The sequence below is a fragment of the Malaclemys terrapin genome, chromosome 12 (genome assembly GCF_027887155.1).
Source record: "Malaclemys terrapin pileata isolate rMalTer1 chromosome 12, rMalTer1.hap1, whole genome shotgun sequence".
Taxonomy (NCBI): domain Eukaryota; kingdom Metazoa; phylum Chordata; order Testudines; family Emydidae; genus Malaclemys; species Malaclemys terrapin.
Genome location: NC_071516.1, coordinates 35,594,302 through 35,618,130, shown reverse-complemented (window position 1 = coordinate 35,618,130; position 23,829 = coordinate 35,594,302). Strand labels below are relative to the sequence as shown.

Here is a 23,829-nt window from a genome sequence, read left to right as displayed (position 1 = left end):
TCCTGTTGACTTTCAGTGAGATTTAGGCTGCTAAGCCTTGCTAACTAAGACATTTTGGAAAATGGGATGTAGGCAGCAGAATCATTTCTTCACAATCAGAATAACATTCACCCACTAAGCAGACATTTATTTTAGGATGAAATGTTTTTTTTTCTCTCTGCGGGAGTTTTCCTTTGAGACTAGAAGTCTGACTCTACCAACGTTGTCTAAAAATCAACCAAAAACTAACTTCCCCTTGCCTATTGCATTCCCCTGAATGCCTCTTCCCGCAGAAGGTTATATAATGAACCAAAAAAGATGTTCCCCATTTGACAGAGGGTATGAGGCACAGGGTTATGTTACTAGACATGGAACGGAGCCTTTTCTAGATTGTCGTTCCAGTTACTGCGCACGTGGAGGTAGGTGAATGCAGTGGGGAGAGAAAATGGACTGAATAACCTGGATCCTGTTCCCTGAAATACTGCATGAGGTGGTGACAGCAGAGACCCCAGCTGCTGACAGACCCGTCTTAGAGGTAAGTCAACATTTTCCTCCCTGCTCCTTGAATCTTGAGGAGTTTGAAGCAATATAGGTTTGCTAGGTTACTAACCCCACTGGAATCAAAGGGGCACTGATCTCTCTTAAACTCCCAATCCAAAGCAAAATGACTGAATTTGGGAAAGTAAAGACCTGTCAGGTCACGTGTATCGTAACTCCTTACCTGACCCCCATCACCTTGGTATCTGGGCACCCCCCTGCCTTGAGTGTATCTATCCTCCCACCACCTCTGTGCAATGCTATTACCCCTACTTTACAGACTGGACCTGGCGCAAAGAGGGGCAGAATTTATATTGGGCACCTCAAGACACAGACCCCCCAGGTGGATTGGAAATCGATGGGCGTTAGGTATGGCCTCTACTCAGGCACCCGGGTGCATTGTTAGGTACCTACTAGCCTTTGGTAATCTGGCCTGAAAGTTACAGAAGGAGCTGGTGACGAAGCAGGGAAATGAACCAACATCTGCCAAATCCAAGGCCAGCGCTTTCAACACTGGAGCAGCCTTCGTTCCTCTCTAACCTCCCCTCCTCCATGCTGCACACCAGAGTTTACTTTTCTTGGTGGCACTGGCCTGGCTGGGGTGCTGAGAGGTCAGCGAGGTGAGGTGGGTAATGCAGAGCTGATAGCTGCTGCTGTGCACAGTGCTTGGGGAGGAGATGTTGGCTACGAGCAGGCTTCACAGAATGAGATTTTATTTTTGCGATTTGGACCACTAATGTTGATTTTTATTAAGGGATTCCCCCCCCCCATGTTATTAACTATTTTAATATTTACTGTTATGGGGAAATTAAATGGGGGTGGGGTTCAGGTAGCACTGACAACGGGGGTGCGGGGTGACTCCCAGCAGTGACAGCGGAGATACTGGTGGCTCCTTGCACTACCGAGGGGTCCAAGACACCGGGGCGCAAGGGGCAGGGGAGGCAGCTGCTCTGACCCTGTTGTTGAATAGCTCCATCCATGGGCAGAAGCCATTCAGTGGTGGTTGGCCTCCCCCACAGCAAGGCACTCCTCCTCCTCCTTCTCTGCCTCCTCACAGACCCAGCTGGGGCTTTCGGCTCTGGCAGCCTTCCCTGCACCTTGTGCCTGCAGGGATGGGTATCACTGGCCCCGTGGCCATGCAGGGAATACTTAGCAGCTTTGCTGTCTCAGCCCCGCTCGCTCCCTCCCAGGACAGCTGGGTGCAGAGGGTTCCATGCACGGCCAATGGGCCGGTGACACCATCCCTGCAGGCACAAGGTGCGGGGAAGGCAGCACTAACGCCGACTGTTGCTGATATAGTTTGTTGTTAGTTTCAGGGTGTCAGCTGATATCGACGTTTACCAACGTCTATCAATGGAAATCAAATTCTGCCGAGCTAAGCTATAAGTTTCAAAGAAGGCTAAAGGCATTAGTTGTCCAAATGCCATTGAAATTAAAGGGCCCCATCCTTGAAGTCAATTGAAATGTTATCTCTGACTTCAGTGGGAGAAGGGTCGGACAGAAGAGAAATATTCCTGGGGTGTAAAAATAACCTTGTGCATAACTCTGTGCAGGATCAGGGCCTTACTGTGCAGTTAATAAGGATTAGTAAATCGGTCTAATAAAAGATATGACCTCACCCCCCTTGTCTCTCTGAGGATCAGCAATGACAAGTGAGACAGTTATGGCAGTCTAGACAGCCACCAACAGGGAAAGAATTAATATATTTTTAATCAAAGATGAAGAAAATGTAGAGCTGGAAAAAACTTTGGATTGGCATTTTTGATGGAAAATGTGTCAATCAAGATCAAAATGTTCCCTGGGAACATATTAATGTATAGAACATGTTGTTCAGGAAGTTATTGTATAAAGCAGAGGTTCCCAAACTTTTCGGCATCACTCACCCTTTTTAATTTTCGAGAAACCCTCATGCCCCCCACCTCTCCTTTACCATCATCCAATCCCCCATGATCCTAGTCCCCTGACTGCCCCCTCCTGGGACCACGTACCCCTAACCATCCCCCCAAGGTCCCCACCCCCATCCAATCCCCCCTGCTCCTTGTCCCCTGACCGCCCACTCCTGGGACCCCACCTCCATCCAACCCCCCCCAGCTCCCTTTCTCCTGACTGCTCTCCCAGAACCTCTGCCCCATCTAACCGCTCCTTGTCCCCTGACTGCCCCCCGGGACCTCCTGCCCCTTATCCAACCTGCCCTCCCACCGCTCCCCACCCCCTTACCAGGCCGCTCAGAGCAGCAGGACTGGCTTATTGGAAAGCCTGGGAGGTGGGCAGCTGCAAGCTGCGCTGCCCGCATGGCGGCACGGCTGCGGGGGAGAGGGGACAGGAAGGGAGGGGCCAGACACTAGCCTCCCCGGCCGGGAGCTCAAGGGCCGAGCAGCCTCGCGTCCCCCTTGGAATTTCTTCACACCCCTTCCAGGGGGGCGTGCCCCCCAGTTTGGGAACCAATTGTATAGAGCTTTATGAAACAATATAAAATGAAATAAAATAATATAAAAATAATGTAATAGAAATAAATGTAAATAGCTATAAAATACAATGTAATATAAAATAAAAAATATCCTAGAAATACAATTAAAATAGATAAATAATTTTTTTAAAAGTGAAAATTGGAATAAACACCAACATTTAAAATCACAGAATTGAAGATTAAATGGATTTTCGGGTTCTATATCCCTCTCACAATATGAAAATAGCACATTTCTTACAAATTTCAAACTTTATACAAAATTTCTTTCTTGCAACAGAGAATCAATTTCTAGCTAACATGGTGGTTTCCAGATGGAGATGTTTTGCTTGTTCCTTTTTAATGAAGATCGTATTTCTAAAAGTATATTGTCCTACTGCAGGACAATGAAATCTTTGCCCAGGGAAGGAGAGGTATTTGTCTGATGATTAAAAACTTTCAAATGGCTGAGTTAGACGGCCCATTTTCAATGCAATTCACTTGGAGTTGGCTGTCCCCACACTGTGAATCCCTCCCATAGTTCCTCGGTTTGTTTCTTTGTTGACGCTTCCTCTAAAATATCAAATCTTGGCCTGTTTGGCCTATGGATCTCCAATCTACAAACAACACTGTTCTGCTTTCATACACCAGGTAATGAAACATGTGATTATTTGAAGCAACACTTTTTTGTACTGTTGTACCTATGCCCCATCACCTTAGTGTTAGAGTGCTTGGTGCCATCTGTCAAGTTACTACACATGTTTCCAGAGAGATTAATGTTTTGTTGAACATGCAGCCTGCTCAGATATGAAATCTGCCTCAGGAATCATGAGATGGCATATCCCCGCCCCTGGCCTCCATTCTCCACTCACCCATCATTCCAGTAGCCAGCAGAAGGGGACAATGAAAACAGTGCTGATGTTTTATTGAGTTAATGCTGTTTTTCATTTATGTTTAAGTTAATTTATTTCATGTATACAAACCCCATGGCGAATCCAGAACAGGGAAATCAAATGTCTAACACAGAATTCGTCCTCCTGGGATTCGGGGATCTCCCAGAACTTCAGATCCTTCTATTCCTGCTGTTCCTAGTGATCTACATTGCGACCATGGTCGGGAACATCCTCATCATGGTGCTAGTTGTGGCTGATCAGCGTCTGCACACTCCCATGTACTTCTTCCTGGGGAACTTGTCCTGCTTGGAGACCTGCTACACCTCCACCATTCTGCCCAGGCTGCTGGCCAGTCTCCTGACTGGGGACAGAACTATTTCATTCAATGGATGTGTCACACAATATTATTTCTTTGGTTCTCTGCTTGCTACAGAATGCCTTCTCCTGTCAGTGATGTCTTATGATCGGTATTTAGCCATATGCAATCCACTGCACTATCCAGCCCGTATGAGTGGCAGGTCTTTCCTACAGCTTGCAGGTGGCTCTTGGATAGGTGGCTTCCTACTTAGTAGCATAACAACGCTGTCGATATCACAGTTAGCGTTCTGTGGCCCTGTGACAGGGTCGGTAGCTCACCGCTGTGGCGCCTCCTCCTGGCCGCTTCGGGGAATTAGTTTTGCGCCAGTAGAGCGCCCTCTTTGGGTGGTGTTCCGCCTGTCGTCTCGCCTCTGTGGGGTGCACAGACTTGCGTTGCTCCCAACGTCGGCGTCCTCTTCCGGAGCACTGCCCTCCGACAGTGTCCCTTTGTCCAATCACACCCCCTTCCGGGGGGGGGGGTTAAACAACAGCCCCACACCCTCGAGTCCAATCCTCAGAGTCCAGGACCCGGTGTGGTTCTGACCGGCCGCTCCCTGCGGCCCGTGGCTGTGCGTGGGACAGCACAGCAAACAAAGGGGGAAAAAGGAGGGGGGGGACTCAGGCCCGCCCACTACTCTGAGTCCCGGTCCAGAGGCCCTCGGCCGACAGTCTCACTGTCTTCCTTCTCCTTCCTCCCCTGACTATCCCTCTGGACTGCTTCCCCAACAGCCCTTCGCTACGCTAGGAGGAATTTGATAGCAGCCTTCAACTACCTTCCAAGGAGGATGGAGCTAGGCTGTTCTCAGTGGTGGCAGATGACAGAACAAGAAGCAATGGTCTCAAGTTGCAGTGTGGGAAGTCTAGGTTAGATATTAGGAAACACTATTTCACTAGGAGGGTGCTGAAGCACTGGAATGGGTTACCTAGGTATGTGGTGGAATCTCCATCCTTAGAGGTTTTAAAGGCCCGACTTTACAAAGCCTTGGCTGGGATGATTTAGTTGGTGTTGGTCCTGCTTTGAGCAGAGGGTAGATGACTTCCTGATGTCTCTTGCAACCCTAATATTCTATAATTCTATTATATCAGAGATCCCTGGTTCAAGTTCTCCCTCTGTTGGAAGGGGAAAAGGAGTTATTTGAACCAGGCTATGCTACTTCTCAGGTGAGTGTGCTCACCACTGGGCAATGGGATATTGTGGTATGTGGGACTTCCTCTGTCTCTCCAGTTGAAGTGGTTTCATGCTGGATAACTAGTGGAAGAGTGACTCTATAGCCTGCTGGTTAGAGGACTTCACTTCTTTCTGGGGGGACTGTAGAAAAAAACCTCAAACGCCCTAAATCAAAAACATCATTTCATGACTTTCTTTGTTCATCACCCTAGAGTTGCCCTGAAGAACGGAGATATGTGAATGTAGAGTTTTGCCTGCCTTATTTGAAAATATGAGAGGTCCCGGATAACTGGAAAAAGGCTAATGTAGTGCCCATCTTTAAAAAAGGTTAGAAGGAGAATCCGGGAAACTACAGGCCAGTCAGCCTCACCTCAGTCCCTGGAAAAATCATGGAGCAGGCGCTCAAGGAATCTATTTTGAAGCCTTTTGAGGAGAGGAAAGTGATCAGGAACAGTCAGCATGGATTCAGCAAGGACAAGTGATGCCTGACTAACCTAATTGCCTTCTATGATGAGATAACTGGCTCTGTGGATGAGGGGAAATCAATGGACATGTTGCTCCTTGATTTTAGCAAAGCTTTTGATACAGTCTCCCACAGAATTCTTGCCAGCATGTTAAAGAAGTATGTGTGATGGGTTAGATCACAGAACCCCCCTTGGGAGCTGCCAACTAATGCGCCAAGACTACTTCTGCCCATGGTTCCCTACCCCGTCAGCTTAGGACTTCAGTGCCCTGCCTGGTTTGTCCCATCTGGTTTTGGAACTAAGACGATAGGGCTCCGCCACTCGCTCGTCGATTCCTCTACCACTCCCATCTCCAACATAGTCTCCACCTCCCGCCGGATGGTGTCCCACATTTTCTTGGGTAACGGTCGATGGTTGTCCGTCACCCTCTTCCCGGGGTCTGTGGCAATATGATGACTCATTAGGGTCGTCCGGCCCGGGCGGGCCGATAAAACATCTGAAAACTCCTCCACCATCTGTTGCAGTTGTCCTCTCTGTCTGGGGTCGAGGCCTGACCCCACCACAGCCGGTCCGGGGTCGGGAAGATCTCCTGCTAGGGGTCCAAGTTCCGACTCTGGGGTGGACGGGCCGATGAACATGGCTTCCCGGGTCTTCCAGGCCTTTAGGAGATTAATGTGATAAATGCGTGTCTCCTTCCGTCGACCAGGTAGTCTGACCTCGTAATCGACTGGCCCCACTCGTCGGATCACTTCATAGGGACCCTGCCATTTGGCTAGGAGCTTCGACTCGGCAGAGGGCAGTAAAAGCAGCACCCGATCGCCTGGGGTAAATTTCCTCCCTCTAGCCCCTCGATTATAGAGGCGCTCCTGGCATGCCTGGGCCCGTTCCAGGTTCTCACGGGCGAAGGCCCCTAACATTCGGAGTCGCTCCCGGAGTTGTAGCACATATTGTGTGGACCCAAGGACCCGTGTTTCCTGTGTTTCCCATTCATCTTTCAGGAGGTCCAGTATTCCTCTGGGCTGCCTGCCATATAGGAGTTCAAAAGGCGAGAACCCTGTCGAGGCCTGTGGTACCTCTCTTATTGCAAACAGCAGGGCCGGCAACAAGGTGTCCCAGTGCGAGGGGTCCTCCTCCACAAACTTCCGCAACATGGCTTTTAGCGTACCATTGAACCGCTCTACCAAGCCATCGGTCTGCGGGTGGTACACCGATGTCCGGAGGGTCCGGATATGGAGGAGGCGACATAGCTCGGCTATTAACTTGGAGGACACATTGGTGCCCTGGTCCGTCAATATTTCCCCGGGTATCCCCACCCGGGCGAAAATCTTTACCAATTCCCCCGCAATGGTCGGTCCCCAACAGCCCTTCGCTACGCTAGGCCTCCTCCTCCCAGGCCTGCTGCCTAGCAGGCTATGGAGTAGGGCCTTCTCCCTCTCTCTCAGGCAGGCCTGCACTGCGCTGTCCGTGGTGCTGGCCTCCCAGCTCTGGAGACAGACCTTCCCCTCTGAAGGCCTGGGACAGACTGACTGCTCCTGCTCTGGGCAGCCTTTTATATGGCTAAGCTGGGCCTTGATTGGCTGGCTACAATCTGCCTTCTGATTGGCCCTCTGTAAGCCCTTCCCTGATTGGTTGGGCGACTGCGCAGGCGCCTCGGCCTGCTGCAGCCCACCTTCTCTGAGTGTGGGGCAATCGCCCCACCACAGGCCCCAATGTTATTGACCATTTTTTTGGTGATCTCATCCCCCTTGTAAAACTCTCCTGCAAGGACCCTCACCTGATGGAAATGTTGGCTTTCACACTAAGCTTGCTTTTCTCAGTGGTCCCATTCCTACTTACCTTGATGTCCTACATCTGTATCATTTCCACCATCCTGAGAATCCTGTCCACCACCGGGAGGCAAAACGCCTTTTCCACCTGCTCCACCCACCTCATCGTGTTGAGCATTTATTATGGAACTCTGCTGATTGTCTATATGTTCCCAACCACCGACATCCTGAGCGACTTTAAGAAAGTTTTCTCTGTCATCTACACAGTCCTGACTCCCCTGGTCAATCCCCTCATCTACAGCCTGAGAAACAAAGAGGCCCTAATGAAAGCTTGCAGGAAATTCATGTTTCGACCATTCTAACAGATCAATTTCCTTGGGTTAAGCTAGATATAACATGAGCTGGGGTAGGGCCCGAAGCGAAGTCCCAGGTCGTGTTTCCCTGCTCTTACAGAGTCACAGCTGTGGGCATAAGTGGAGATGGACCTCCTAACACCTGTAACCCCATTGTTATTAGGACCTGTATCAGAGTCAACATGTGGGTACCCATCAGCTGGTGGGAGACTGGAACTTGTGGCTGCTGAAATTTCAGACAATGAGGGGAGATTGTGCTGAGTGAGAGGGTTCAGGCGAAGTGGACTCACCTGGAACACTGGGCATCTATTCCATGTAGGGTGAGACACTTCTAGATATACACACACCCCTGAAAAATCAGAAGCCTGCATTCTAAAAATACAGGGTTGCAATGTCAACATGGAACTCCAATGTTAGAAAATTGAATAAATAACTTTCTTTTCATACACTGTATTTTATCCCCAGGCTCCCTTCAAAGGAGCAGAAAACCCAAAGGAAACCCGCTGACCTGGGCCCCGGAACACAGGACGTTAGCACAGAACTCATTATTTGCCCGTTTTCAGCCATGATTTTGGGTCATTTGTTTCCAGATACTTGGGGGCCCAGTGGGATTTTCAAAAGTATCTGGGCACTTGACCTACTGGATGGGGCCCTGAAGGAGAGTCAGGCAGGGGATTGCCCACCTTCTCCAGGCTTGTGCGTCGTTCTGGGGCTTCGGCGTCCAGATACCCAGTGTGGGGCTGCAGAGGACATGTTCGGTGGCATCTCTGGCCCTTTTGATGCAAACACTTATGTGCCTACAGGGTTTGCCATCAACCAAGCTTGGTTTTGTGAATCCCTGGGGTCCAGAATCTGGGATTCAGATTTCCAAAGTGGAGGCTTTATGTATACAATCCAAGCTCCACGTCCCTATCCTCATGTTATAGCTGGGGAAACTAAGGCAGGAAGAGGTAAATTTACCTCCCCAGAATCACTCAGCAGTCTAGTGGCAGGGACAGTCATAGAAACCAACTATCCAGAGTCCAAGTCCAGTGATCTGTCTGCTCCACCATATCCAGTTGTAATTAACAATGGGACCTAAGGATATTAAGTGTGCAACTCCCATTCACTGTCTATAGGATTTGGATACTTAACATCGGCCTCTTATGGGAAAACCCAGCCTGTACATCTACAGCCAAACCATTGTCCTGAGAATTCCTTCTACTCCCAGGGGATGTTTTCCACCATTTCCTTCTCCTCTTTTACCTTTTTCTAGCAGACCCTAATAACTGTGGGCTTTGCACCAAAAGCATCGTGCAATAAAATAAATAAATGGAGTCCTCTTTCTGTCATCTCTGTTGTCAGACCACCCCTTATCTGTCACCTTCGTGAGTGGTGTGTGGAATAAATGTGCAACGCTTGTCTACACATAGAAGTTGGACCACTTTACTTATATCTGTCTATCCCTGCCTGTGACAGGGCCGTGTGCCCTTGGGCTGAAGAGCCAGGGGCCAAGCCAGCCCTGGTTAGAGAAGGGTCCCCAGCTGACGGGAATCAGGCCATTTCCAATAAAGGGCTGAAGGAGGCCAGAGAAAGATGCAAACTCAGGAGGCTGGAGTGAGACTTCAGGGAGTGAGAGAGGCTCCTGCAGGGTTTAATATTCCTTAAAGTGATGAAGAGTCAGTCAACTTGGAATTAAAAATTTAAGCTGCAGTCTGAAAAGATTGAGCTCTCTCCTTGTATTCTAACCAATGTGCAGATTACACGTGTTTCCCTTGAAGAGTTAAGCAATGGGATTTCATCCCTGTCAGCATGGACTGTGCATGAGCCGCTCCTTGGGGGAGCCCCCTCTCCTGAGACCCTGCCTGCATCTGCCTGAGGCCCTGCCCCCCTCCGCCTCTTACCCAACCACTTCCGGCCCACCCCCACCTTGCTGGAGTCCTGAGCCCCTCTCTCCCCCTCGCAGGTGCTGGCCCCGCAACCCCAGCCCTGGGCTGACCTGCCCCAGTGCCACAGCCTCCCCTCCTCGCACGAGCACCAGGCATTGTAACCCCAGCACCCACAGCCCTGTAGGGCCAGGCAGTGTGGCCCCAGTGCCCAGGGGCCCCCAGAGTTGGGCAGCTCCAGGTGTCTCAAGTCCCGGCCACAGGCTCTAGCCCCAGCCCCAGCCCCCTTCCTGGAAGAGGAGCAGCCTGCCAAGGCTGGGGCAAAGAGGAAAGCAGCAACCAGGAGGGGGTCTCGGTGCGGAGCATGGGCGGGGCCATGCTTGGCTGTTTCGGCAGGCTTAGCCTCCCCCAGCCTACAAAACATGCCACCCAGGCCTGACAGCAATGTTTTTTTTTGCCAGAGATCAATTAAAAAAACAAAGAAGGAAACAAACACTTTTTTTCCAAAATACAATTATGAGAGGCACAAATGTTCAACATTTGGACATTATGAGCAACAAAGTTTGACACAAAATTTTTCACACCGGGATAAATAGGAATGAGAACTTTCTGCATAGATAGGGAGCAAATTATTGTAGGAGATTACTGGGAATTATAACAGTCTCCTGGTTGGTTTTGCATTCAGAAATAAGTGGCTATTTGTATCCTTCTGTAAATGCTGGAAGAAACCTTTCCTTCAGGGCAAGAAGTGACAGTAGGTCAAAAACTTCATGCTGAAAAAGAAGTGTTGGAATCAAGTTGTAGAATATATTGCAATGCACACACCTGAAATGATTTATTGACTGGCCCATGAATCAGATAGAATCATAGAATCATAGAATATCAGGGTTGGAAGGGACCTCAGGAGGTCATCTAGTCCAACCCCCTGCTCAAAGCAGGACCAATTCCCAACTAAATCATCCCAGCCAGGGCTTCGTCAAGCCGGGCCTTAAAAACCTCCAAGGAAGGAGACTCCACCACCTCCCTAGGTAACCCATTCCAGTGCTTCACCACCCTCCTAGTGAAATAGTGTTTCCTAATATCCAACCTAGACCTCCCCCACTGCAACTTGAGACCATTGCTCCTTGTTCTGTCATCTGCCACCATTGAGAACAGCCGAGTTCCATCCTCTTTGGAACCCCCCTTCAGGTAGTTGTAGGCTGCTATCAAATCCCCCCTCATTCTTCTCTTCTGGAGACTAAACAATCCCAGTTCCCTCAGCCTCTCCTCATAAATCATGCACTCCAGACCCCTAATCATTTTTGTTGCCCTCTGCTGCACTCTTTCAAATGTTTCCACATCCTTCTTGTAGTGTGGGGCCCAAAACTGGACACAGTACTCCAGATAGTGTGAATGGAGAACACTGTCCTTTACGGGATGGAATCAGTGCTATTCTTTGGTTCACAATATCTCTAATAGACCAACTAGACACTTACAATTCTGGAACAAGATTACATTTTTGTATAATTGCTGTAGTACTGAAGAAGCATGAGACACTGAAACTTTTCTGGGATGTGGGAAAAAATTCTTTGTATGTTATAATCTCAAGTCTCTTACTTCCATGTTATCTTGGTATGGGCCTTTCCAAGAACCCTAAGGGAGTTAGTTGACAAATTCTCATAGCAATCTCATGGGAATTGGGTCTTTATTGCGTACATTACCCCTCTTTGAAGATCCCAACCTAAATGTGTAAAGCACCCTGTTGCACCTGCATTTTATCTGAGCAACAGGCTGCACTTCCTCGTTTCAGAAATGACTGACCAGGAAGCATTGAGCTAAGGGTAACATTTTCAAAAACACTTAAGCAAACTTCAAAAGTGACATAGGAGGCTAAATCCCATTGCCTTTCAATGATATTTAGGTTGCTAAGCCTTAGCAACTGAGAAACTTTCAAAAATGGGACTTAGGCTTCTAAATCACTTAGACTCTTCTAAAAATGTTACCTGAACTAATTCAGTGAGCTCATTGGATGAGGATTGAGTATATGTGTGCTTGCTACGGAGGGCAACATTGGAGAAAATGTAAGATTAGCTAACTCTGCTGACATTTTCAAACCTTTCTAAAGGAATTGGATAGGAACTCAGAGTCTAAATCACTGAGGCAGCTGTAAAATCTAGAATTAGTGTGTTATTTCTCGACAATCACCTTAGCATTCATGCAATAAAGAGAGAGATTTGTTTCAGGATTAGAAGTTTCTTCCCTCTGCAGGACTCTCCCTTTGAGAGTAGAAGTTTGACACTGGTTTAGTTTTAGAAAATGTCAGTAAATACCAACTTCCCCTTGCCTGTTGCATTCCCCACAGCACACATGCCTCCGGAGACCGCCTCTTCCCACAGAAGGATATATAATGAATCAGAAAAGATGTTCTCCATTTGACAGAGAGTATGAGGCACAGGGTCACAATACCATGTTTGGAACGGAGCCTCGGTAGCTTTTCTAAGTTGTCATTCCAGTTACTAGGCACCTGGAAGTAGGTGAATGCAGTGCAGAGAGAAAATGGACTATATAACCTGGATCCTGGCCCCTGAAATGCTGCATGAGGAGGTGACAACAGAGACTCCAGCTGCTCACAGATCCGGCTTAGAGGTAAATCAACCTTTTCCTCTCTGATCCTTGAATATTGAGGAGTCTGAAGCAGTGTAGGTCTGTTCAGTAACTAATCCCATGGGAATCTAAGTGGAACTGGGCACTGATCTCTCTCAAACTCCCAACCCAAAGCAAAATGACTCAATTTAGGAATAGGAAAGACCTGTCAAGTCATGTCTATCCTAGTTCTTTAACTGGCCGCCATCACCCTGATATCGGGGCACCTCACAGCCTTGAATATATCTATCCTCCCACCACCCCTATGTGATGCAATTACCCCTGCTTTACAGATGGGACCTGGCACACATGGGGTAGATTTTTGGAAGTTTTTGGCACCTCAAGATTCAGACCTCCCAGTGGGATTGGAAGTCGATGGGGGTTAGGTACGGCCCCTCCTGAGGCACCCGTGTGCATTGTTAGGTACCTACCAGCCTTTGGAAATCTGCCCTGAAAGTCACACAAAGACCTGGTGATAAAGCAGGGAAATTAACCAACAACTGCCGACTCCTCAAACATGGGAGCCAGCACTTCAAACACGGGAGCAGGCTTCATTCCTCTCTAACCTCCTCTCCTGACCCCTACAGGGTTGTGCCCTCACTGGCAGCTTCTCCCTCACAGGGCACTGAGTGAACTGCCGTGGGGAAAGCAGAGCTGCTTTTTGTTGCTGTGCTCGGATCAGACACTGGCTATAAGTGGACTCGGCACAAATCGGTTTTGTTTCTCCGCTTAGAGGGTTAACATTGGGATTATTTTATCTTTAAGATTCCCCACCACTAATTTTTAACTATTAAATTTTCCAGTAGCTCAGCAGGGGTTAAGATGCTTGTCAGGGTGAGGGCAGTGCTGCCAGCGAGGTGTGGGGGGTTCTCGACTGGCTGAGGGATCCAAGACACCAGGGAGCAAGGGGCAGGAAAGGTGGCTGCTCTGGCCCAGTGGAGCAGAGATCCATGGCCAGGGCTGGGAGCAGGAAGCGGAGGATGATGGGGAGCCTCTGGCCATGGGAGTGTTCACCTCATTGTTGAACTGCCCCATCGATAGGCAGTAACCAATCAGCAGCGGGGTGGCCTCCCCCACAGCCAGGGACTCACCCGCCTCCTCACAACCCAGGCCTGTCAGGACTGCAGACTTCCCCGCACCTTGTGCCTTCAGGGATGGGGGTCGCCAGCATGCAGCCGTGCAGGGATCCCTCTGCAGCTCTGCTGTCCCAGCCATGCTTATTCACTCCCAGGATAGCTGGGTGCAGAGGGCTCCCAGCCCGGCTGTGAGGCCGGTGACACCATCCCTGCAGATGCAAGGTGCAGGGAGAGACCACACTAATTCCCACTGTTACTGATAGTTTATATTGATTGGTTTGGTTGTATCAGCTGATATAGACCTTTACCAACATCTGTCGATGGAAATCTAATCCAACCGAGCTGTATGTTTAAAGAAAGCTCAAGGTGTTCGCTGTTCAAATCCCATTGGAATCAAAGAGGCCCCATCCTTGAAGTCAGTAGAAGTTTTATCTGAGGTGTAAGTGGAGAAGTCTCGGACAGAACAGAATTATTCCCGGGGTTTAAAATTAACATTGTGCATAACTCTGTGCAGGATCAGGGCTTTACTGAGCAGGTAATACAGCTTAGTAAATCCACCCAGGGAAAGATATGACTTCACTCACCCTCTCTCTTTGAGGATCAGTGATGGGTATTGAGAGAGAGTAGTGGCAGACTAGAGAGAGAAGATTAGTGTTACCTTTAACCAAAGATAAAGAAGAAAACGTAGAGCTGATAAAAATTTCTGATTGGCATTTTTGATGAAAATATGTTTTGTTGATAGAGATCAAAATGTTCCAGGGGAAAAAATCAATTTCTACGCAATTTTGTTTACGAAAAGGGTTATTGTATAGAGCTTTATGAAATAAAATAACATAAACTGAATAGAAATAAATGCAAATAACTATAAAACACAATGAAATATAAAATAAAAATATACTAGTAATAAAATTAAAAATTGGTAAATACATTTTAAAAGTAAAATGGGAATGAAATCCAACATTTGAAATCATGGAATTGCTGAAGAAATGGAAATTCAGGTTCTACACAACTCTCATAATATGAAAATTGCACATTTTTTACAAATTTCAAATTTTATCCAGATTTTTTTCTGGCAAGAGAGGATCAATTTCCAGCTAACATGTTGGTTTCTAGCAGGAGTTTTTTTGGTTTTGGTTTTTAATGAATATCACTTCTCTATGTGTAGAGTATATGACTGCAGGAAAATGAAGTATTGTCCTGGGGAAGTAGAGGCATTTGTCTGATGATAAAAACTTTCAAATGGCTTTAATACAGCTAGGTGGCCCATTTCCACTGCAATTCACTTGGAGTTGTCTGCCCACACACTGCAAATCCCAGCCTTAGTTGGTTGGTTGTTTGTTTCTCTGTTGTGGCTTCCTCTAAAATATCAAATCCTGGCTCATTTTGCCTATGGATCTCCAATCTATAAAGAACATTGCCCTGCTCTGATACACCAAGTAGAGAAACAATGTGACTATTTGAAGCAACATACTTTTGTACTGTTTTACCTAAGCCCCATCACCTTAATATTTGAGTGCTTGGTGCCATCTGTCAAGTTACTACACATGTTTTCAGAGAGATTAATGTTTTGTTGAATCTGAAGTCTGCTCAGATATGAAATCTGCCCCAGGGATCATAAGATGGCATTTCCACTCCCCTGGCCTCCATTCTCCACTCACCCATCCTTCCAATAACCAGCAAAGGGGGCAATGAAAATGGTGCTGACATTTTATTGAGTGAATTTTCTTCATTTATATGGCAGAGTTCATTTCTTTGCCATAGACAAACCCCATAGGAAAACCAGAGCAGGGAAACCAAACGTCCATCACAGAATTCATCCTCCTGGGATTTGGGGACCTCCCTGAACTGCAGATACCTCTCATTCTGCTGCTCCTAGTGATCTACATCGCAACGCTGGGAACCTCCTCATCATTGTGCTAGTTGTGGCTGATCGGCACCTTCACAGCCCCATGTACTTCTTCCTGGGGAACTTGTCCTGCTTGGAGACCTGCTACACCTCCTCCATCCTGCCCAGGATGCTGGCCAGTCCCCTGACTGGGGACAGGACTATTTCATTTACTGGCTGCCTCACACAATATTATTTCTTTGGTTCTCTGGTTGCTACAGAATGCCTTCTCCTGTCGGTGATGTCTTACGATCGGTATTTAGCGATTTGCAATCCACTGCACTATCCAGCCCGTATGAGTAGCAGGGCCTGCCTCCAGCTTGCAGGTGGCTCTTGGATAGGTGGCTTCCTATGTAGTAGCATATCAACGTTGTCGATATCTCAGTTAACATTCTGTGGCCCCAATGTGATTGATCATTTCTTTTGCGATTTTATCCCCCTTCTAAAACTCTCCTGCAATGACCCTCACCTGATGGAAATAGTGACTTTCACACTGACCTTGCTTTTCTCACTGGTCCCATTCATGCTAACCTTGATGTCCTACATCTGCATTATCGCCACCATCCTGAGAATCCCGTCCACCACTGGGAGGCAAAAGGCATTTTCCACCTGCTCCTCCCACCTCATTGTGGTGAGCATTTATTATTCAACTCTGCTGATTGTCTATATGTTCCCAACCACCGACATCCTGAGCGACTTCAAGAAAGTTCTGTCTGTCGTCTACACAGTCCTGACTCCCCTGGTCAATCCCCTCATCTACAGTCTGAGAAACAAAGAGGTACAGGAGGCCTTAAGGAAAGCTTGCAGGAAATTCATGTTTGGACCATGCTAACCGATCAATTTCCTTGGGTTAAAATAGATATAACATGGGCTGCGGTACAGACTGAAACAAAGCCTTCTGTAGTCCCAGGTTGTGTTTCCCTGAGCTTCATTGGGTTTCATGTCCTGTAGTTACAGATTCAAAGCTGTAGGAGAAAGTGGAGATGGAGAGACATCTTAAAACCTGTGAATCCAGCCTTTTTAGCACCCATATAAGATGCCCCAGTTGCTGATCTGATAGTGCTTCTGGAGGTATTGTTCAGTCCTACATCTGAAAGGAAATAAGCGATCTATTGGTAAATTGTGTCCAAACGAGAGGGTGTAGCGGTATAACTATTTCCATAACACATTTGCACCACTAACCAGGATAGTTATCCTGGTGCAAAATCTGGGTGGAGACCTCATGAGAGTCCCTGTGAAAAATAAAAAATAAAAAAAAATAGTCTGTATGTCACTGGCTTTGAAACAAACTCTAATAATCCAAGGGAAATGTGTTTTATCTTAAAAGAATCATAGAAGAGTAGGACTGGAGGGGGCCTCAGCTGGTCCTGATTGCCAACCTGATTGCCTTCTATGATGAGATAACTGGCTCTGTGGATATGGGGAAAGCAGTGGACATGATATATCTTGATTTTAGCAGAGCTTTTGATATGGTCTCCCCCAGTATTCTTGCCAGCAAGTTTAAAAAAGTATGGATTGGATGAATGGACTATAAGGTGGATAGAAAGATGGCTAGATTGTCAGGCTCAATGGGTAGTGATCAACGGCTTGATGTCTAGCTGGCAGCCGGTATTATGCAAAGTGCCCCAACAGTCGGTCCTGGGGCCGATTTTGTTCAACATCTTTATTAATGATCTAGATGATGGGATAGATTTCATGCTCAGCAAGTTCGTGGATGATACTTAGCTGAGGGGAGAGGTAGATATGCTGGAGAATAGGGATAGGATCCAGAGTGACCTAGACAAATTGGAGGATTGGGCCAAAAAAAATCTGATGAGGTTCAACAAGGACAAGTGCAGAGTCCTGCACTTAGGAAGGAAGAATCCCATGCCGCTACAAGCTGGGGACCGACTGGCTAAGCGGCAGTTCTGCAGAAAAGGACCTGGGGATTACAGTGGATGAGAAGCTGGATATGAGTCAGCAGTGTGCCCTTGTTGCCAAGAAGGCTAACAGCATATTGGGCTGCATTAGTAGGAGCATTGCCAGCAGATCGAGGGACGTGATTATTCCCCTCTATTCCACAATGGTGAGGCCACATCTAGAGTATTGCAACCAGTTTTGCGTCCATTACAGAAAGGTTGTGATCAAATTGGAGACAGTCCAGTGGAGGACAACAAAAATGATTATGGGACTGGGGCACATGACTTACGAGGAGAGGCTGTGGGAACTGGGCTTGTTTAGTCTGCAGAAGGGAAGAGTGGGGAGGATATGAAAGCAGCCTTCATATATGGAGAGGGGTTCCAAAGAGGATAGAGCTTGTCTCTTCTCAGTGGTGGCAGATGACAGAACAAGGAGCAATGGTCTCAAGTTGCAGTGGGGGAGGTCTAGGTTGGATATTAAGATGCACTATTTCACTTGGAGGGTGGTGAAGCAGTGGAATGGGTTACCTAGGGATGTGGTGGAATTTCCATCCTTAGAGGTTTTTAAGGCCCAGCTTGATAAAGCCTTGGCTGGGATGATTTAGTTGGTGTTCATCCTGCTTTGAGCAGGGGATTGGATTAGGCCTGGTCTACACTACGGGTTTAGGTCGACTTTAGCAGCGTTAAATCGAATTAAGTCTGGACACGTTCACACGACGAAGCCCTTTCTTTCGACTTAAAGGGCCCTTTAAACCAGTTTCTTTACACCACCTTTGACGAGGGGATTAGCGATAAAATCGGCCTTTGCGGGTCGGAATTGGGGTAGTGTGGACGGAATTCGACGTTATTGGCCTCCGGAAGCTATCCCACAGTGCTTCATTGTGATGCACTGACCAGGTAGACAGGAAAAGACCCGCGAACGTTTGAATTTAATTTCCTGTTTGCCCAGCGTGGAGAGCACAGGTAACCACGCAGAGCTCATCAGCACAGGTAACCGTGATGGAGTCCCAGGATCGCAAAAGAGCTCCATCATGGACCGAACAGGAGGTACGGGATCTGCTCGCCATATGGGGAGACGAATCAGTGCTAGCTGAACTCCGTAGCAGTAAAAGAAATGGCAAAGTATTAGAAAAGGTCTCCAAGGCCATGAAGGACCGACGCCAAAACAGGGACACACAGCAGTGCCGCGTGAAAAATACCACAAAACCAGAGAAGCAAATGGAAGGTCCGGGGCAGAGCTGCAAACTTGCCGCTTCTATGCGGAGCTGCATGCCATTCTAGGGGGTGCAGCAACCACTACCCCAACCATGTGCTATGACTCCGTCAATGGAGAAACACACAGGGAAGAGGGTTCAGGGAACGAGGAAGATGAGGATGGAGGTAATGTAGGTAGCTCACAGCAGCAAGGAAGCGGAGAAACCGGTTTCCCCAACAGCCTGGATATGTTTGTCACCCTGGACCTGGAACCAGTAACCCCCGAACTCACCCAAGACCCTGAGGGCACACAGGAGACCTCTGGTGAGTGTACCTTTGTAAATATTACACATGGTTTAAAAGCAAGTGTGTTTAATGATTAATGATTAATTTGCCCTGGCAATCACGGCCAGTACAGCTACTGAAAAAGTCTGTTAATGTGTATGGGGATGGAGCGGAAATCCTCCAGGGACATCTCCAGAAAGCTCTCCCTCATGTACTCCCAAAGCCTTTGCAAAAGGTTTCTGGAGAGGGCTGCCTTATCCCGTCTGCCATGGTAGGACACTTTAGCACGCCAGGCCAGTAGCACGTAGTCTGGAATCATTACATAACAAAGCATGGCAGCGTATGGTCCCAGTGTTTGCTGGCATGCAGACAACATCCATTCCTTATCTCTCTTTGTTATCCTCAGGAGAGTGATATCATTCACGGTCACCTGGTTGAAATGGGGTGATTTTATTAAGGGGACATTCAGAGGTGCCCGTTCCTGCTCTTCTGAACAGAAATGTTCCCCACTGTTAACCACGCGGTGGGGGGAGGGGTGAAGTGATCATCCAAGAGAATCGGGTGCGTGTGTAGGGGGGAGGTGGTTTACTTGGATTTGTGCTGCATGTTAACCCGGAAACCGAAGCACCTCCTTTTACATTGAAAACCCATTTTAAATGGCCAACCCAATTCATCCTTGATATGGGAAATGAGGGTGCTGCTGTTTGAAACCATTCCCTCATGTTAAGAAGGTTAAAAAAAGCCAAAAGACTGTGGATTACCATGGCTGCCTGCAAGCCGAAATCTGTTGCCTGGCACTGCGTGAGTGATCTCTCCTACCAAACCGGCAGGCCCTCACTATAAGAGGAAAAATGCGACCTTGTAACGAAAGAGTGTACCCATTGTTCTCTAAAATGTGTCTTTTTTAACCACCTCTCCCTTCTCCTCCACCAGCTGCAAATGTTTCTCCTTCACAGAGGCTAGTGAAGATTAGAAGGAGAAAACGGCGGACTCGGGATGATATGTTCTGGGAGCTCAAGATGTCCTCCCACGCTGACAGAGCACAGCAGAATGCGTGGAGGCAGTCAATGTCAGACATGAGAAAAGCACAATATGAATGAGAGGAGAGGTGGCGGGCTGAATGGCGGGATGAAAAGAGCAAGTGGCGGACTGAAAATGATAGGTGACGTCAGCTTGCAGACAGAAGGCAAGAGTCAATGCTCCGTCTGCTGGAGCATCAAACTGATATGCTCCAGCGTATGGTTGAGCTGCAGGAAAGGCAGCAGGAGCAGAGACCGCCACTACAGCCCCTGTGTAACCAACAGCCCTCCTCCCCAAGTTCCATAGCCTCCTCACCCAGACGCCCAAGAACATGGTGGGGGGGCCTCCGGCCACCCAGTCACTCCACCCCAGATGATTGCCCAAGCATCAGAAGGCTGGCCTTCAATAAGAGTTAAAATTTTAAAATGCAGTGTGTCCTTTTCCTTCCCTCCTCCCCCACCCATCCCGTGCTACCTTGGCAATTATCCCCCTAGTTGTGTGATGAATTAATAAAGAATGCATGAATGAGAAGTAACAATGACTTTATTGCCTTTGCAAGGGTGCTCGAAGGGGGAAGGGGAGGGTGGGGTGGTTTGTTTACAGGGAAGTAGAGTGAACTGGGTGGGGGGGGCGGAGGGTTCATCAAGGAGAAACAAACAGAAGTTTCACACCGTAGCCTGGCCAGTCACAAAACTCGTTTTCAAAGCTTCTCTGATGCGCACCGTGCCCTGCTGTGCTCCTCTAACCGCCCTGGTGTCTGGCTGCGCGTAATCAGCTGCCAGGTGAGTCGCCTCAACCTCCCACCCCGCCATAAATGTCTCCCCCCTACTCTCACAGATATTGTAGAGCGCACAGCAAGCAGCAATAACAATGGGGATATTCTTTTCGCTGAGGTCTGAGCGAGTCAGTAAGCTGCGCCAGCGCGCTTTTAAACGTCCAAATGCACATTCCACCACCATTCGGCACTTGCTCAGCCTACAGTTGAACAGGTCCTGACTCCTGTCCAGGCTGCCTGTGTACGGCTTCATGAACCATGGCATTAAGGGGTAGGCTGGGTCCCCAAGGATCACGATAGGCATTTCAACATCCCCAACGGTTACTTTCTGGTCCAGGAAGAAAGTCCCTTCCTCCAGCTTTCGAAACAGACCAGAGTGCCTGAAGACGCGAGCATCATGTACCTTTCCGGGCCATCCCACGTTGATGTTGGTGAAACATCCCTTGTGATCCACCAGGTCCTGCAGCAGCATTGAAAAATACCCCTTGCGGTTTATGTACTCAGTGGTTTGGTGCTCCGGTGCCAAGATAGGGATATGGGTTCCGTCTATGGCCCCATCACAGTTTGGGAATCCCATTTCAGCAAAACCATCCACTATTGCCTGCATGTTGCCCAGAGTCACTACCCTTGATATCACCAGGTCTTTCATTGCCCTGGCAACTTGGATCACAGCAGCCCCCACAGTAGATTTGCCCACTCCAAATTGATTCCCGACTGACCGGTAGCTCTCTGGTGTTGCAAGCTTCCACAGGGCTATCGCCACTCGCTTCTCAACTGTGAGGGCTGCTCTCATCCTGGTATTCTGGTGCTTCAGGGCAGGGGAAAGCAAGTCACAAAGTTCCATGAAAGTGCCCTTACGCATGTGAAAGTTTCGCAGCCACTGGGAATCGTCCCACACCTGCAGCATGATGCAGTCCCACCAGTCTGTGCTTGTTTCCTGGGCCCAGAATCGGCGTTCCACGCCATGAGCCTGCCCCAGTAACATCATGATTTCCACATTGCTGGGGCCTGTGCCTTGTGAGAGGTCTATGTCCATGTCAATTTCCTCATCACTCTTTTCGCCGCGCTGCATTCGCCTCCTCGGCTGGTCCGGGTTTCGCCTTGGCATGTCCTGGCTCTGCATATACTCCAGCACAATGTGCATGGTGTTCATAGTGCTCATAATTGCTACGGTGATCTGAGCGGGCTCCATGATCCCAGTGCTAGCTATGGCGCCTGGTCTGAGAAAAGGCGCGAAACTAGTATCTGACGGACCAGGAGAAGGAGGGAGGGCAGAGTGACGACATGGCGTACAGGTACAGGGAATTAAAATCAAGAAAGATGGCTGTGCATCAGGGAGAAACACAAACAACTGTCACACAGAATGGTCCCCCCAAAGATTAAACTGAAAACCCTGGGTTTAGCAGGCCATTGATTTCACGGAGGGAGGGGAAGCAAATGAATACAGAACAAATCTATTTTTTACATCTTAAGCTGGCAGCCGACGGTGCAGCATGACTGATAGCCTCTGCAGTACAATGACGATGGATGCCAGTCGTAATATACCATCTTCTACCAAAAGGCAAGGGGCTGGTGCAATGCAGCCCTACGGCTGCCAGCCCCAGGGCTATTAGTCATGCTACACCGTCTACCGCCAAAAGGCAGTTAGCAGCTGCTGCTGTGTAGTAATGCAGTCCCACGTCTGCCAGCACCCAGAGGACATATGGTGACGGTGAGCTGAGCGGGCTCTATGCTTGCCATGGTATGTTGTCTGCACAGGTAACCCAGGTAAAAAGGCGCGGATCTATTGTCTGCCGTTGCTCTGACGGAGGGGGAGGGACCTGACGACATGTACCCAGAACCTCCCGCGACACTGTTTTGCATCATCCGGGCATTGGGATCTCAACCCAGAATTCCAATGGGCGGCGGAGACTGCGGGAACTGTGGGATAGCTACCTATAGTGCAATGCTCCGGAAGTCGATGCTAGCCTCGGTACTGTGGACGCGGTCCGCCGACTAGAGCACTTAGAGCATTTTATGTGGGGGGGACACACAATCGGCTGTATACAACCGATTTCTATAAAACCAGCTTCTATAAATTCGACCTAATTTCGTAGTGTAGACATACCCTTAGATGACCTCCTGAGGTCTCTTCCAACCCTAATCTTCTATGATTCTATGATCTAGTGCAGTCCTCTAAACTCAAGGCAGGACTATGTCATTACCAGACCATTCCTCACAAGCATTTGAGCTGTTTTTAAAAACCTCCAATGATGCAGGTCCCGCAATTTCATTCCTAATGTCCAGTCTACAGTGCCTTGCTCCACTTTAATCCCATTGCTTTTTGCGCTATCCTAAGAAGTTAAGGAGAAGAACTTTCCCCCCTGCTTTTGTAACAACCTTTTATGTACTTGAAACTCTTATCATTTCCCCTCTTAGGGTACATCTACACTACAGGGGGGAGTCGATTTAAGATACGCAAATTCAGCTAGGTGAATAGCGTAGCTGAATTCGATGTTTCGCAGCCGACTTACCCCATTGTGAGGACGGCGGCAAAATCGACTTCTGCGGCTTTCTGTCGGCGGCGCTTACTCCCACCTCCACTGGTGGAGTAAGAGCGCCGATTTGGGGATCGATTGTCGCGTACCGACGGGACGCGATAAATCGATCCCCGAGAGGTCAATTTCTACCCGCCGATTCAGGCGGGTAGTGTAGACCTAGCCTCTGTCTTCACTTCTAGAGACTTAACAAACCTAATTTTTTCAAGTTTCAGAGTAACAGCCGTGTTAGTCTGTATCCGCAAAAAGAAGAACAGGAGTACTTGTGGCACCTTAGAGACAAACCGGACAGTCTCTACGCAAAAGAATTAATGGACACAAATCTGACATCAGGAATCAAAATACTCAAAAACCAGTGGGAGAACACTTTAACCTGTCTGGTCATTCAGTGACAGACCTGCGGGTGGCTATATTACAACAGAAAAACTTCAAAAACAGACTCCAAAGAGAGACTGCAGAGCTAGAATTGATATGCAAACTAGACACAATCAACTCCGGTTTGAATAAGGACTGGGAATGGCTGAGCCATTACAAACGTTGACTATCTCCCCTTGTAAGTACTCTCACACTTCTTATCACACTGTCTGTACTCGGCTAGCTTGATTATCACTTCAAAAGTTTTTTTTTTTCTCTTAATTAATTGGCCTCTCAGAGTTAGTAAGACAACTCCCACCTGTTTATGCTCTCTGTATGTGTGTATATATATCTCCTC

At 48.3% G+C, this 23,829-nt stretch overlaps 2 protein-coding genes across 2 annotated transcripts; both read left to right on the top strand.

Moving 5' to 3' along the window:
* The first annotated feature begins 3,945 nt into the window (after nt 1-3,945).
* On the top strand, nt 3,946-7,969 carry LOC128846790 (olfactory receptor 1020-like). Its single transcript, XM_054046031.1, has 2 exons — nt 3,946-4,462; nt 7,545-7,969. Exons 1-2 carry the CDS (start codon nt 3,946-3,948, stop codon nt 7,967-7,969), a joined length of 942 nt encoding a protein of 313 aa, XP_053902006.1.
* A 4,391-nt stretch (nt 7,970-12,360) lies between these two features.
* LOC128846789 (olfactory receptor 6B1-like) lies at nt 12,361-23,542 on the top strand. The gene is given in 4 exon segments (XM_054046030.1): nt 12,361-12,450; nt 15,285-15,417; nt 15,420-16,203; nt 23,437-23,542. Coding segments are annotated over 4 exon segments (1,080 nt in total). The 3' UTR covers nt 23,510-23,542.
* Nucleotides 23,543-23,829: the final 287 nt, after the last annotated feature.

Excerpts from the sequence above, each read along its gene's own strand:
- LOC128846790 (XM_054046031.1), top strand. The coding sequence starts at position 3,946 with ATGGCGAATCCAGAACAGGGAAATCAAATGTCTAACACAGAATTCGTC. Across the intron at positions 4,463-7,544 it reads ATCACAGTTAGCGTTCTGTG|GCCCCAATGTTATTGACCAT; the intron begins GCCCTGTGACAG and ends GCCCCACCACAG.